The 16,043-nt window shown below is 38.1% G+C and overlaps 2 protein-coding genes across 4 annotated transcripts in view; both read right to left on the minus strand.

The window, feature by feature from the left end:
- Positions 1-3,511, minus strand: part of cdkal1 (CDK5 regulatory subunit associated protein 1-like 1) — a 222,241-nt gene extending 218,730 nt beyond the window's left edge. Inside the window, exons 1-3 of the mRNA XM_077575695.1 lie at positions 3,367-3,511; positions 2,216-2,376; positions 1,850-1,962 (exon numbers count right to left, since the gene is read on the minus strand). Coding sequence (XP_077431821.1) covers positions 1,850-1,962; positions 2,216-2,373 — 271 coding nt within the window. The 5' untranslated portion in view covers positions 2,374-2,376; positions 3,367-3,511. The remainder of the gene's footprint in view (positions 1-1,849; positions 1,963-2,215; positions 2,377-3,366) is intronic.
- A 2,696-nt stretch (positions 3,512-6,207) lies between these two features.
- Positions 6,208-16,043, minus strand: LOC144058303 (transcription factor E2F3-like). Of its 3 annotated transcripts, none has more exons than XM_077576692.1 (8): positions 15,501-16,043; positions 13,677-13,797; positions 12,477-12,607; positions 12,192-12,280; positions 11,922-12,082; positions 11,114-11,226; positions 9,657-9,795; positions 6,208-7,662 (listed from the first exon to the last, which is right to left on the minus strand). In XM_077576692.1, exons 1-8 carry the CDS (start codon positions 15,765-15,767, stop codon positions 7,388-7,390), a joined length of 1,296 nt encoding a protein of 431 aa, XP_077432818.1. In that variant the 5' UTR covers positions 15,768-16,043; the 3' UTR covers positions 6,208-7,387. The 3 variants fall into 3 exon arrangements, with proteins under 3 accessions (XP_077432818.1, XP_077432817.1, XP_077432819.1); XM_077576691.1 differs by having other exon boundaries at positions 15,486-16,041; XM_077576693.1 differs by lacking the exon at positions 15,501-16,043 and adding an exon at positions 15,137-15,304.

The raw sequence follows: 16,043 nt of genomic DNA on the forward strand, positions 1-16,043 counted from the left end.
TGCAGGTTTAAAATATGCATTTTCTTTATTTTTCGGAAACTACTTTTACTCACCTCTGAGGCACCTAACACTTTGAAAACTTATGTGATAAGACAGCTACAAGAATTGCTACATTGAGGCATTTTTAACAAGAGACTTTTGCAGTTTGTCAAAATTCAGGTCAGTGTATTCCCTCTTTAACAAACGGCTGTTTTTTTTCTATTGAAAATCAATAATGACTCTCTTTTTGTTCCTTTTTCAAAATTTCTATTAGGTAGGTAAGTGTATGTGATTGAGTACACGGTACATGCATTTGTAACAGCTTGCAACAAGCCCCTCAGCTAACCCAGTTCCATGCCTGCCCCCCTTGCAAAACAGATGCAAGTACAATCTGCTACATTACACCTGTCAACTGGCTTAAGGATTTTAAAACAACAACTAACAATAAGCATTTAAATCGTCAAGAAAAACACTACAGATAAAGAAACCAAAAAAATGACTGTACATGACATCCTTTTTCCCCAAAGTCATTGACATTAGCACAGAGAACCTGTTTTGACTGCTAATGGTAGGTAATGTGACCTTTACCTTCATGTCCTAAATGCTCAACAGACACAACAATGACACAGTTACATTTTGCATAAGGTTAATCTGTTTCAGCGGTCATTCATACAGATTGGTACCAAGGAACTACACCTTCAAGCTGTGTGCTACATAACACATCTGTTTGGAAAACGTGGAGGACACAGACAGCACATCGGAGTGTTATGAGGGAGAATTCCTTTTTAGCAACCTGGTTGGCCAACAGAGCAATACTGCCCCCTTGTGTTTCATAACATAATTACAGTCATTCAGAGGCCAAATGAGGTACAACTCAGGATTCTACCCATCCAACTGAATTCTACTTTACCTTCCAATACTTGTTGAAAATAACTTCTTCTTTTTTTCTAATCTTCACTATTAGTTTGTGTCGTAATTTCTTGAGTTTTTCCCTCTTCGTGTTGATCATAGACATGACAGAATATTAGATACACTAGCACTGTAGCAGCTGGCTGAAGACGTTCCTATTTGGCGGCCATGTAGCGGAGCTCTGTGCCTAAGTGGCGGACATGTTGGGCAGGTCAATGTTCTCAGCAAATGACATTGAAATTGAGTCATAAGTAACTTACTCATTTCCTATCCGATTTTAATGAGGTTTACTTTTTTTGTCAAAGCCAAAGGCAGTGTGTGCTATCCGCATTCATAAAATATGGTGACGACTTACGTCCGAGCTTAGCATCGTCATAAATATGCAGCTCAAAAGGGCCATGTTGCATCTAGGTACATACCAATATTCATCGAGCTCGAGTGTTGCTCGAGTGTTGACAGCCGAAACTCTTTGCAAGGTAAGAGAAGTTCGCTTTACACAATCAAATGTATGTCTGACAAGAGAAATTCCCATCGATCAGATTACAATGCAGATAATAGTTCAATTCTTGAGAATGGATATCAGCAAATTAGGAGAGTGCAATTCATTAATTCATGAGTACAAATGAAAATTGTGATTTCTTTTTTTTTTGGGGGGGGTAGTATGATCAAACTTATATTGCAAGAATATACAGAGAAACCTCTCAAATCTAACATAAGGGAGTTTTGGGCAAATTCCCAAGTTGACGATAATTTTTTTTCTCCTGGGAAAAATTTATGGAAATTTACAAGTTCCAGGATCAAACTGTTGCTTTGACAAGCTTTATCACCTGTACATAGAATGGTTCCTGTAAAATGTTAAAGGGGGTGGAATTTTAATTGTTCCTCCATAATTTCTATTACATGTTGAGCAGGTTTCCCATAAATGTAAAACACAATCCAGACCACAGAAACCGTTTCTTACTCGTCATTTTGTATCCACTTGCAGCAAGCTGTCCAGCCATGTACTCGCCATCTGAGTTGTTGTGACTGCAACCCCACGTTTTCATCCAGATTTTTTGAGTGCCAGGAATCAGACTGGAAAGACATTTTTAGAAGATCGTGAGTGGAAAGGCTAAGAATTAAGACATTTGTATAATATATTAAAAATCTAATCAGTAACAGATATAGTTTAAAAAAAATGTCTCTAACATAAATCTTTCACAGTTGACATCCAATATTGAATGTGACATTTAGATGTCAATACTGTCTACAAAGTGTAGATGCACTACAAAATTAGAAGAAAAAATAATACCATCTCAATGACTATAAATCCAAGTATTTAATATACCTGTCAGCTTGGAGCTCCTCATTGTTCAACATGTCTGTTTTTTTCCTGGACCTGGGTATGATACTCCTCCTAGCAGACTGCCTCTCATGAGGAGTGGGGTCGCTTGAGGACACCATGTCCTCAATGTCATCAATCAGAGAATCGCAGGCCGAAGGCATGATCTGAAATAAGACCATTGCTTTGTCAGCAAAAATTAGGACTAAATATTATTTAATTTATATACTTGTTAGTACTCACCGATACCAATACCACTGTTTTAATGCCGTATCGGGGCAGTATAGGTATCGGAACAACACTAATTATTTTTATTGACTGTTCGTTGACTGCAAATGATGAGTATAATTCTAAGTTTGTATTTATTTTAAATAAATGCAATTTTGTTGAATAATTTTGAGGTGTTCTTTGGGGGGTCTGGGGGTGGGGTTGGACATTGCTAGCTATTAGCTCAATGTAGGTTTGCCCTTTACAGGTAGTCCCCATGTGACATATACAGTACTACTGTTATTACTCGTAACCCAGGTGCGGTGTGGATATTTAATTACTTCTCTTTGGCTATTTTAAATGAGAAATCGTACGAGACGGTGGGTGGTGGGGCAATATTTAGAGCACCAAAATAAATCCTGTCTAAAGCCTTATCCCACCATACTGTAGGCTACTTCGTAAACATAAACACTGAACGGTGATAGACCGATTCAGGGAATTCTTACTTTGTTTATGGCAATCGCTCGCAAAGGCAGGGCATGCCTTCTGTTAATATTAGATTTATAAAAATAAAAAAACTATAAATATAAGCCAAACCCACCATCTAATATCTGGTTATTGGCTGTCTCGGCTTTATAAGTCACTAAATGTTTTTGTTTCTCGTTTTACGTTTATGAACAATGAAAGCACGAAGCGCCTAACAACTGTAGATCAAGACATCCGAACTTGGCTCACTTGCTTTGCCTTCACGAATGCGTGCACCTGCTACGGAGCAGCGGTACTCGAAGAGAAGTATATCGTCTTACTGTAGCATAGAAAGGTACTTGTTCATTACTCATCCACATGTTTAGTTAGACCCTGCTAGCTGTTAGCTAGGTTTAATGTCTGTGGCACATGTGACACTTAGTTTGGCCAGATGTTCGTAATGTACTGCAACATTTTACTCTTACCTCAATTGAAATGTGGCTATTTGATCACTTCGGGTCCAAATCACAAGCCAAAAAAGTCAGGACGACGTGAAAGTAAGCATTTGAAGCACCAAAACAAACGCGTTAAGACTCCCTGTCCGCCATGTTTTTCTGACAGTACGGTACGGGGCGAGAAGAGGAACAAACTTAATTTTGCAAAGACGAGACATTGTTTTCAGGATAATAACGCCAGTAATAATTACTATTGTTATAGTAGTAGTAGTAGTAGTTATTAATGAATTAATCCCTGTGTTTTCTAACCAGTAGTCCATCTTTCTCACATTCCAAAGACAAGCATGGTAGGTTACTTTAAAATTCTAAATTCAGTCGTCCTTTTGCATGAATGTTTGTTAATTTATTTTAACATAAGGTACCACAAAGTCAGCAAACTAGGAAGGCACTAAACATGTAATATTTTATGAATACGAAGCAAAACCTTCAAATCTCATCTCAAGGATGCCAGGAAAGAAGTCATATGAATAGCAGCGTACTCACTGCAGGCATGGGAAATGGGAATATCAGAACGTTTCAACTGATTTAACGAATTGCATGGACTTTGGTTTCTCATAGCAATTGTGTGGGTTAGTTAATTTTAAACGTATAGTTGAGTTTGAGTATCATCAACATAACAGTGAATGTCATGACTACATATGAAATTTCAGAGTGGCAGTATGTAGAAAGTGAACAGTAGATGGCCGACTACCAACCCCTGCGGCGGGATTTGGCAAATAGAAAATATAAGGGTCAAAGGTCACATTGTTATGAAGTGCACAATGTGTCCACTGTCCTCTCTGAGAGATACTATCTAAACCAGGAAAGGGTCAAGTCTTTAATAATAACAATGCAATTTTCAATGTGATCTGTTTATTATCGGTGATGGCAGGGGCGTGGCAGTGGTCAGAAATTTCCCGAACATCTAGTCCATTTCCGGAGCCGGTCGGATTTAGGAACTGAGCAGGCCCATAATTTGCCCACCCCTACACAATGCAGTGTTATAAAACAGGAACATTGGAGGTAGTATGCAAGGGATGAGGCAAAGACGGGACACATGAAGCCAGTTATGTGGTAGTTGGTAGATTTTGGTGGAAAGTTTCCCTTTATATTATATGCATTTTAATATTTCTGGCAATGTGCTATTCTATGGATCACTCGTCCTTTTTATGCGCCAAATGTGAAACCCCATAGACACAACCATAACGGGACAATTCTTGCTCAGTTATTTCCTTTATTCAAATGTTCAATTACAAAATCTGACAGTACAAAAGAAAAATCCCATTTCACCCTCCCCCCCAACATATACAATCACAATTACTCATTTAACAGATGTTAAAGGAACAACTCATGAACACACACCAAAAGCAAAACGCTAACAGACATCACACCAAAAACTGTTCAACCAAACTGGAAAAAGCAAAATATAGTATTCTTAATTGTTTTCCCTAGTAACTAGTAGATTCAGGCAGTATTTAAATTTTTGTTTTTGGCCATAAGCCAAATAATTCGGTTTGAATTTGGGAATTTCGGATAACCCAGAAGTACAAGAGTGCTGTTTAAAGTGTTGCTGTTATTTGGACTACTATTTTCATTAGAAACAAATACCATTAGCAACAGCCATGAAACTTTTCACCTTGTGTAAGCCACACTTAGACTGTGCATAACAAAAATATCAACATTCCTTTAGAAATACATGGAAAGGCACAATCTTTCCGAAAACCAGGTCTCAACCACATAAAAGCAGATACATCATTTTGACCAGCTTCAGCAAAGTTGTCATACAAAAGGAGTATTAAGGCCATCCTGGAAAAGGGGAGGGGGGCGGGGCCGGTCAGACAAAAGTAAAGTCACAAGAGTTACAAGAGTAAAGTCAGAATTCATACATTTACAAGAATAAAGAGATAACAAAAAAAAACAATTGTTACAAGAATAAACCTTGTAATATTAACAAGTGAATTGAATAACAAGTGAACTGAACAGTGTTCACAAATGCAACCAACACAGTCTCGTTCTGCCATACATTAATCAGGCCATACTCACACATGTGAAATATTTATGAAAAATACTTCAACTCGATAGAATAAACCCAACAACAGAGGCCATTTCAGTTTTCATTGTTTTTGGAAAAAAAACAAGTTTCCCAGTTACAGAAAATAACTTGCTTACGAACAAATTACATTAGTCTTACAAAAAGTTTCCCCCATTGAAATCCGAAGTACTACAGCTTTAATTTTGTCAAACTTTAATTTTTTTTTTTTTTTTTAAATTCTGTGACTTTATTTTCATAGCACAAAAAAAAAATCCGTTTGGCCGTAATACTCCACCATATTTTCCCACAAACATCTGAGAGCTAAATGGTAAAGCTAACGGTATAATGCTGTTTTCATAAGCACTAATGACAGTGACAACAGGTTTTCCTTCTTTTTTTTGCGAGGTGGGGGGATAACAGGTAACTGACGACACAACCAAAAAAAGAAAAATAACAAAAATAAAATAAAACTAACAAAAAAGAAAAGACCAAAAAGTTAAAAACTGACACACAGTGTCACAGAAGCAAAGGTCGACACTTGAGCAGTGGACAGAAGTCACTGATCCCAGTCCCGTGGAGACAGTCATGTCTTGTAATGGCCATTTTGAGAGATCACAGTGAGGGAGAGCGCGGCAATGAACACACAATTTGGGGTGAATAAATGACCTTAATTTAAAAAAAAAAAAAAAAAAAAAAGAACACGCACACATACACACACTCAGGACAAAATAACCGACTCCTGCAATAAATGTGTCCTTACCAATCAAAGTACTCTATATATAAGACAGGACACAAGTGAGACAGGTATAGGAGATCTTTACTGCTAATACCAAGGTAACCTCAATGACAAAACACGCTATGGTGACATCTACTTCTGTATTGTCAAACATTTAGTGAGAGGTAGCCCATGGTACCTTGTGCACGGACCAATTTTAGAAAACCGTTTCTCCATGGCAGGCTCACTCATCTCTTCTGACGTAAACACACAATTGCACAAACACACTAAGCAGGTTGGGGGGGAAAAAGGAATACTAACAGCAGCAATATGACCTGCAGCCGCAGGTTTCCCGAGCTTCAGATTCAGACAGGACAACTGTGTTTTACCATCAGATGTGCCATCAAATATAATGAGCCACAGGGAGCAAAAAGCAGTGGCATTTGATAAGGGATGTCATTGAATTTTACATATCTAGATAAAGGGTGAGAAATTGTTAAATTAATGGTGGTTGCTTGTCTTTTTATGACTAGTTAATTCTAACCGTTTTAAAATCCATTAAAAGCAATCACAACCTAAATATACTACTCACCTAGACATCTTATACAGCTTTGCAGAAAACACCAAGTGGGTCATGTGACGTGGAGTTGGCCGTGTACGTATAGATCTTACATTTTTAAGTCATCACTTCAGATAAATTCAAGTTTCATAAAGTTCCAGATTTGTCTACCAGAATAAAAGCGCCACAGCTGTAAAGGCTGACATAAGATTAAATTTGATATTTAGAAATGACTTTGGTGTGAGGAACTCCTTGACTTCCAACAGTTCAACCGTGGTAAATATCAAAATTTACATAAAATCTTCAAGTGGTTTAAGGGAATCGTCATAACAAGCATCCATTCATAAAACTCTTCCCAACTTCCCTTCATAAGCCAAGTGGTGTTTTCTACACAGACTGCAATCATTTATAAAGGCGTGTATTCCTCTTAAAGCGTTTTAAGTACCTAATATCTCCCTTAAGCTTCACTGGAGTCCTCCCAGAGTCTGAGATGGGACATCTTCACCTGAATCACTTTTTGGGACACCATGAATAAACATGACATTGTGTCTGCCTGGGGACTGGAAGGAGGAAAAAAAGAGCCCTTTTTGTTGCACTTCCTTGTATTTAGGATTGGCTTATACTAACTACAAAGCCAAAGACCTCCAAGCTCACTATGTTTTCAGCTCACTCCAATGCACCTGATCAGGATGTGGATCGGCCAGCGCTAGCTGCACAGGAGGTCGTCCAGGCCAAGTGAGGGCATCCTATCAAAGTCACAGGAGTCAAACAGGTCACTGATTCCCTGGTCGTCTCCCAATCCTAAAAGGTAGTCGTCTTGCTCCAGGAGAGGGGGCCCCAGGTTCAAGAAGGGCCCCAGCGACGAGGGCATCTGGTCTTCTGTTTGCTGGAGAAGACTGGTGTACGGGGACGAGATGGGTGAGAGGGTCGTGACGGACACAGTGGTGGGGGGGCCATCGGATGTGGTCGGGACGGTGGGGTCTGTAGCAGATAAAGTCATTCATTTAGAATCAGTTTGATTGAAGCTAAATACAGATGCTAGCCTACTTGCACAAAAGTTATATTCCAGGAGGCTGTTCATATACTAAACAGTAAGGTATTTTACCATTACTCTGTTACGACTGAGGATGTTTGAAACCAGACCGATACCAATATAATAAGTCCATATACCAGTATAGCATTTTCCCTTAAAGCTACATGAAATGAATGGCAATTTTCTGTTCTTCTAATTCTAATTCGTAGTTCCGGATTGTAAAACTGTCACACTAGGGTGGCCGATACTGCCTATTGGTTAGATAGATACAGCATTCACACAGCACTACAACGGGAGGCGGCAAAATATTTAGTACTGATCTTGTATTGGTTCTGTAGATTTGGCAAGTGGTCGTCATGCTTTACTAATGACAACTACTTTAACTCATTCATTGCCATTGACGACTATAGAAGTCAAAAATTCATGCGAACTATTTCTATTTGTTTAACAATTTTTCTTTTCATTCATGAAAACCTATATTTTTTTATTGTACATTAATAACAGATATAAAATTATCATGCGATTAATTACGATTAAACGCCCCTTATTTTTATTTTTTTAAATTAATTTTCTTATTGTAATTAATCACATGACTTCACTAGCCAACTAATGATTAAATCACAAATGTCATAACGTTTCTAAATTTACAATCTATTTTTTTCTAGGTTTTCATACTCTTGTTAGCAAAAGTGGATTTTTTTTAAAACCTAATAGAAATAGTTAAAATTAATTTTTGACGTCTACAGCCGTCAATGGCAGTGAATGAGTTAAATAGGTTTAACAATAGGTGACCAGTTCATGACTACTTTGAACTAGAAGAAGAAGCATTATTACTGTAACTCGACAAAACTACAAACGCATAGTTGACCAGTAAATTGTGTTGTTTTCTTCTTCTAGGACGCACAAGCCTGAAAACACACTAAGAGTGTAAGCGCCTAATTTACGAAGTTGCCGAAAAAGTGGATAGTAAGTGTGCTCGCTCTCATTTTAGTATATTTGTGAATTCTAGTAGACAAATTTAAACATCCACGGTGATAGTAGTGAATACGTTAAAGATGCAAAATCAGCCTCCGTAATTCATCTCTAGGTTGATAAACCACAGCGTGTGTGCTAAAAGAATGTATTCCTCATCTACTCCTCACAGTATTTTCTTTGTTTGGGTCGAAACGTGCAAAATAAATTGTGCAACTATTTTGCCCAATTGGCAATTGCAATCATAGGTGCACCCAGTTAGCGCATCAGCTTCCAAATCTACTTGCGTGTACAATCAGGGTTGTACCCACGTTTGCAAATCTTTAGTAAAACAGCCCCCAAATGTGAAAAGTAGGAAAGCCACTTACCAACTCTAAAAAAACTACAATTACATATACACATGCACATACACGATACAAAGATTCAGGGCCCCCAGAACCAGGCTGAACCGCTACAAGAACTCATTCCTGCCGACATCCATCAAATTACTTAATAACCGACATTAACTAAGTGGTGCAATATATATAAATATATATATAAATATATATATATATATATATATATATATATATATATATATATATATATATATATATATATAGGAGTGTGTGTGTATTATTTATTTTTTATATATTTATTTTATTTATTATTTATTTATTTTAATTATCTCTCTATTCTGTTGTTTTTCTTACTGTTAACTACTGCTGCACTTATTTAATTTTGATTTTATCTCTTTCTATTCTGTTGTTTTTTCCTTACTGTAAACTGCAGCTGGACGGAGTCCAGGAAAAAGTTCCCCACGGGGAAAATAAAAGTATATCGTATCGTACAAACAAAAGCACAATCTTTTTTTCTTTTCTTTTTTATATGCTATGCAGCATATTTGAGCAGGCTACAATAAAATGACTAATCATGTACAGGTCTCTTGGCAAACACGCAGGCTTTTATTTTTGAGGGGAATTTAGCAGACCTTGAAGGACTTTGAGGAAAGGCGAGTTCCCGTTGATGTCCATGCCGCCATTTTTCATCTGACTACTGTGGTCATTCTCGTCTGGACACAACAGAACCTCAATAGGACCTCTGGTGCTGGTCAAGTGGATGGATAAACTCTGGGGAAAGAAAGACTCCATTTAAAATGCAAAGAAAAGAAGCCGAGATGGATTTTTAGTCAGTAATGCGGCTGATTTAAAGAAGGAACACCAACATTGTAAAACAGTTATCTACCTATTGCCCAAGACTCCAACGTTCACTATGTAACCTGCTCTCACTAAAAAAAGTTTTACTTTGATCCAATGTTCTTAAAGCTTACATTCAAGACATTTGAATTTCATTTGAAATCCAATTTAAGATTTTTTTTAAGGATCCGCGGGAACCCTGTTGATCAGTCGTAAAAAGCCTGACAAAATAACACTTTTTTCTTCTTCTGTGAACTTACACACTTTATATTTCAGGTCAAATAATTTCTAGTACAGCTCATCCAGTGTGTGCTGTAACAAGCGTTATCTATGAAAATCCTTACAATAAATGGTGGCCTGGGGCTAATACAAGACTACCCCGGAGTTCACTGATGCAAATTTCAAAAATATGATTAAATCAATAGTTCTTGATTTTTTGACATATTTAATATTAAGTTATCTTTTTACTGCACTTTTTCCTTCTTTTTTTTTGCTCATCAGGTTAAATCCTTCCATTAGGAAGGGCTTGAACAAAATATTAAGGCCAGAAAATCGTGTCAAATATTGAATATTCATTTTATAAATGCATATATATATATATTTTTTTTTTTTTAAACATGCATAACACCCTATACAGAAGTAGCATTTTCTTAAAAGATTTAAATACAGTATAAAGACATAATTTATTAGGGGTGTTTTTATTTTGCAATATATTGCACAATTCTCAAATCCTTTCAATATGCAGCCGAATCTATGTTTAAACATCAATTTTGATGGAAAACTAAAACGTCTTAGGGTAAGCGTTCACACTTTAAGCATGGAAGAATGTTATATTAATGGAACATTAAACTTAATATTTTATTTCAGTGCTGTTCAAACATGAAAGACTGCAAACGGTTTGTTAAATGCAGTGGCTCAGTTATAAGCCTGACGTTTCAGATAAATAAATTTATTTTCATACAAATCTTACAGTGTACATGTACATTATCAATTTATAGATTCGTATCGGGATTAATCAAATTGGGACCTATGAATCGTGATACGGATCGAATCGCCAGGTACTACACAATTCACACCCCTACAATTTATGAAATCTTTGAAACTTCGATTCCAATATCATAAATATGAATAGTATATAGGCGTTTCTAGCAGGACACCCACAAAAGGGTTCACAATTTATAAATATCCAGTTGGGCATACGGACAAGATTTACCAAGGCAATAATGGTATCGCATACCATCTGAACACGTACCTCATCAGGATCAGGTACTTCGAGCTTAGTGTCCGTGGGCGCTTTGACAACAATAACAGTCTGATCATGAAGGGTTCCCAACTGCTTGATGTCTTCATATGTGACATATGCAAATGTGGTCAACTGGTCAAAGAAAATGTCAACATTTTACACCATAACTTGGACAATTGTTATGTTGAAACTGACTTGCTAGTTAAATTTGTTTTTGCGCCAGCCATCGTGGGTAAAAATTCAGTGAAAGGTACAAAAAGAGGATGCCTCCATTATTCTATCCAGACAAGGCCAAACCACACCGCTTGGTGAGTATGCACATGGTAACATGCACGTGCTCTGGCAACAGGCCTTCATACTGCAAGTGCAGACCGGCAGTCCACACCTAAAAACACTGTGACGCACCAGACAGCTGAAAATTGCAGCTAGTTATTTTGAAAAAATGGATACATTAACTATTTTTAACACTTCCCAAAGCGGAAGTCAGGCAATTTTTTTTTTTTTTTTTTTGCGATACGTTTTTGTGCCCCCACTAGTCTAAACACAGTATTCTGATTAATATCGCATTTGGGGAATAAGAAAAAGGTAATGAATCCATCCGTTTTCAGCCATTCAAGGATAGCATGTTTAGCACATTAGCATGTTTAGCACATTACTGCAAATATATATATATATATATTTTTTTTTACTTGACTTCCTCTTTAAGTGTTGTTTCTTGTGGCAATGTTTGCGCAGAGAGAAAACACTTAAGTTGTTGATGACCGGATTTTTTAAGATCACAGCACCAACTCAGAGAGAAAAAGAAAAAAAAAAGGATATTTCTCATTGCTCGGCGACTCGCTCATGTGCTTCGCGTCCAGGCTGCATCTCTGGATGAGCTGCTCAAGTTTCTGCTCTTCTTCCGCCAGCGCAGACACTTCCGCTGTCAGTCTTTGTCTCTGGTTCAGTGACCCCTCAACCTCCAACAGACTACAACCCCTGTGATTGCAGAAGGATCAAGAAACGCGTTTCTACTTGCAGTCATGGTGTCGAATATATGCGAGGGGGAAAATGAACAGAATTGTAAAGAGGCGGCGTGCCAACGTACATCCATTGAATGTTGTTCTTTGATTTCTTCTTGATTAGGTGAATGCCCTCCAGTACGTTAGTAATGTCATACAGCCTTCTTTTCTGCACCTAAAATCAGACGAAACATCATTTGAATATTTGGAAGACGCCAACATTTCAAAAAAACATGCACCAGCAAAGATCAATTACAAAATACATATTTAATAATCGTTTATAATGTGTTACCATTTTCTTAATTCTACGGCCAGTAGAAAATCTACCATGCCATCAATCCGTAAGCGCCTCGCTATGAGGCGCAAGTTACCTGCAAAGTTTCTGCAGCAAGGTTAAGGTCCAAAACTCCATCGACAGACTGAGCGAGCAGGTCCACAAACTTCTTCGTCAAGAGGCCCAGGGATGTATCGTACCGCGTCCTCTCTGGTGGAGACTTGGGCGCTACAACCAAAGAGGAACGCAACGTATTAAACGCATACTTTATTGTACAGACACTAAAAAATGTTTAAATGACAAGCCGGTAGTCGATAAAGATGAAATATGTTTATATTTGACTTGAGTGCAATTTAATTTTCAATAGCAACAAAAACAGGACAAATTACAAAGAGGCATAAAAGGAATACTTAGTTGATAATAGAGTCTGTAATTAACCATAGTAAACGCGTGACTGGAAAAAAAAACATCCAAGTCATGTCCATTACACAATTACACGACAGTTGCCATTCATACAACATAAGTCATGAATTCCTGCGAGTACATCAGTTTTGTGTTCAATTAAACTGGCCCAGATTTCACACCGATTAAATAAATTTGTGTCTAATTTCAGAACCGAGCATCAATATTTCTGTATTCATATTTTGGTGACAGTTTCCTTTGGTGGTGTGCCATGAGATTTGTCAAATGAAAAATGGATACTTTGCCTCAATAAAGATATGAAACTGTACCCCAACGGGCATCTTCTCAACATACATGTTTAACATTTATATTAGAACAAAGATGATCTCAAATGACATTCTTAGATGTATTTTGAATGACACAGAGATACTCAATAACTGTCACCAGATCATCTTAGTGAGAAACAACAAGAGTAAATCAAATCTCTACTGGACACTACCTGTCAAAAAACAACAACAAAAAAGACCAATTGTTCTGCAAACAAAGATCTCCAACGGGGAGAGTAAAAATAAAATGTTAATAGTAGTATTTTATATAATGCCATTGTCTGTGCACGAAGAAAGTGGGTTTTGTGGGCCGCCGGCCACATCACCACAGTCTTGCTCTTACTCGCCAAACTTGACAACCCAAAAATAAAAATCAAAAAAAAAAAAGTTTGACGCCTAGTGAACGAACAGAGAAATATATTTTGTAAAGGAACACGACATCATCCATAAAGATTACTGGAAGAAAACAGCAGATCAAATTTGGTTTTAGTCTCAGCTAGTCTTAAAGTGACAAACTTGAACAACTAAGGTTCAAATTGAATTCAGCATTTTTTTTTAAAAGGTCTTACTTTTCGGTGTTTTTAAATGTGCTCCATTAGTTAATGCAGCGCTTCCTCTGCCTCTTGGGGTCCTTGATGGTTCCGACTGGTACTGGTGGTCTGAATCGTCGAGAGCTAGCCGCCTTTTGGCCTGCAGGGAGGATATGAAATAGAAAATTGTCAGAGGATGTGATTTGGAAATGTGGAATTATTATTCTAAAATGAGAAATGAGGCAATGGCTGTCTATGAGTAGTGTGCTAATATGTGTGACGATGTGATTCTCATTTCAGTAAAGACAATTCAAGTGAGTACTACTGAAACTCTGTGTGTAATAATTCAAACATTAACATGTACTGTTGGACTGAGTGCCCTTACAAATGCTTGTCTGATTTCAAGTCCCATTGTCAATTTTTAGACACTTCCACGTTAACCATACTACAATTACCTAAAGCCTTGAATCTTTTCTGGTAGTATTATCTCATCTTGAAAGCATCATTACTTCACTAAGCTCACTTCTTTGTCTAGTCAAATTTCCCTCACATGAAAAACTAATATCTAACAGTAGTCAGATTTTTCTTTAAACTGTCAAATGCATATAACCAAAATATATTCTCGAACTTTGCAAACCATCATTGCTGTTATGTTTATCACCATTTCAAGGCCTAGTGACTTTCCATGGAGCCCCCCAAACTTTTCTTCCTACAATAGCTCCACTTGTGTGTTAGGGAGGGCAATGCAGTAACACCAGTATTCCAAAACTGCATCCCATCTTAAAAAGTCTTATACAGGAAACATCAATTTTAATCACACCTCAACACATCTTGCGAATTTATATTCAGACTAGTCAGTGAGTACTACGTCCCCTGTTGACAGTCTAAATGTCAGCCATTTTATACCAGCAAGCAGCTCCCCTCACCCCATCTGCTCATGGCTCTGGCCTCACATACACGAGTTCAGCTCGCTAAATTAACAGTTTAGAACACAAACAGTTACATTAACAAACACCCGAATAAAGCTTACACTTTTATTCGTGTGGTTTATATAGGCTGGAAGTACAGGAAATGTGCAAAGTAGCACGAAGGGGCAACAAACTCGAGTTTCACTATGAAAGGCATCATCACGTTGCACTTTATTCAGTGGAGTCGGAAAATATACACTTGTTCGAACTTGTTAAATCGCCTTGGAAAACGAAGAATTTCTCTCCGCCTCGTCAACATTGCTACTAGCCGTGACGGCTAACTCATTTTCATGCTTCAATCCAACTTGCATCTTAATCGACGATATGACGCTGTCGACTGGTAACACAATTGAGGTGAAACCAAAGTGCTGTCAAGAACGACAACATTAAGTACAAATATACGGACAAATACCAAAAGGGTAAAAGTGTACAGACGTGGAGCAAAAATGCCCGATTAGTCCCCCAACCCCCCAAATTTAAAGACTAAGAGAAGCAGCCACTAGGCCACCGCTAACGTTGCTCATCTCTTACCAATGTTTCCATCTGGCTGCAAGGCTGAGGCGAACTCAAAAGCATCATGAAGTTAGCATAAGGAGCAGTTTGCACACCCGTGAGCGTCGTGTTAACATTAAGCCATTTTAAAACAGTCGTTCTCTTTTCTAGATTCGCCTGAACCCAACAGGGGTCCAACTTGGACAACTTAGCTAGTGGTAGTTAGTTAGCTGGCTGGCTAAAGCTGGGTCGTGGGACCGGCTAAGTGGCTAGCAGCTAGCTGCCAGAACAACAAGCTCGGCTAACCTTAGCAGGCTAGCGTTGTGTCATGTTTCAGGGTGTCAATCGCACATAAAATGCATTCAAACGTGTTGTTTGGCAAGATTACCGGCGGTCTTCCTACTGAGGGTCGATGTCCTGTTCCATTTGCTGTAGCTTGTTGAGGAGTTGTGTAAATGTTGTTTATCGGGGGCTCGGATAAACACACATTTGAGGTCTGTGTAACGTTGCAAGGCGGCGGTGTCGTTATTATTTGGATATAAGTAGCGTTGCCTTGAGTGGGGTTTAAACGATCCGAGAGCGCTGTCAAAATGATATTATTATCGAGATGAGAGCCCCCAACGCCCGCTAAAATCACTTTGTCCGGAGCCGAAGAGATCCCTCTTCTCATCTTGTTCTCGGGTAGACCCCTTTTCTTGTCTCGACACTTTCAAGCCGCTCTGCTTGCTAATCCACCGCAATAGTTACAAAAATAATCAGACCGAAGCAAAGATAAAAGTCTGAATCATCGACTTTTGAAAAGCATTTGTCCTCGTGTACGTGCATTTAGGCAGATGCAATGGATTAAAAAGTAGCGTAACTCTCGTTTCCCCCGTCGAGAAATGGCTTCAGGAAACGGCCTGATGAATGAAGGGATACGGTTTACGCGCTCAAGAGCCCTCCCGCG

This window comes from Vanacampus margaritifer, chromosome 9, assembly GCF_051991255.1.
Source record: "Vanacampus margaritifer isolate UIUO_Vmar chromosome 9, RoL_Vmar_1.0, whole genome shotgun sequence".
In the NCBI taxonomy this organism is placed as follows: domain Eukaryota; kingdom Metazoa; phylum Chordata; class Actinopteri; order Syngnathiformes; family Syngnathidae; genus Vanacampus; species Vanacampus margaritifer.

Excerpts from the sequence above, each read along its gene's own strand:
- LOC144058303 (XM_077576691.1), bottom strand. The coding sequence starts at position 15,767 with ATGAGAAGAGGGATCTCTTCGGCTCCGGACAAAGTGATTTTAGCGGGC. Across the intron at positions 9,796-11,113 it reads AAGTACCTGATCCTGATGAG|AGTTTATCCATCCACTTGAC; the intron begins GTACGTGTTCAG and ends TTCTTTCCCCAG. Across the intron at positions 7,663-9,656 it reads TTTCCTCAAAGTCCTTCAAG|ACCCCACCGTCCCGACCACA; the intron begins GTCTGCTAAATT and ends TATCTGCTACAG.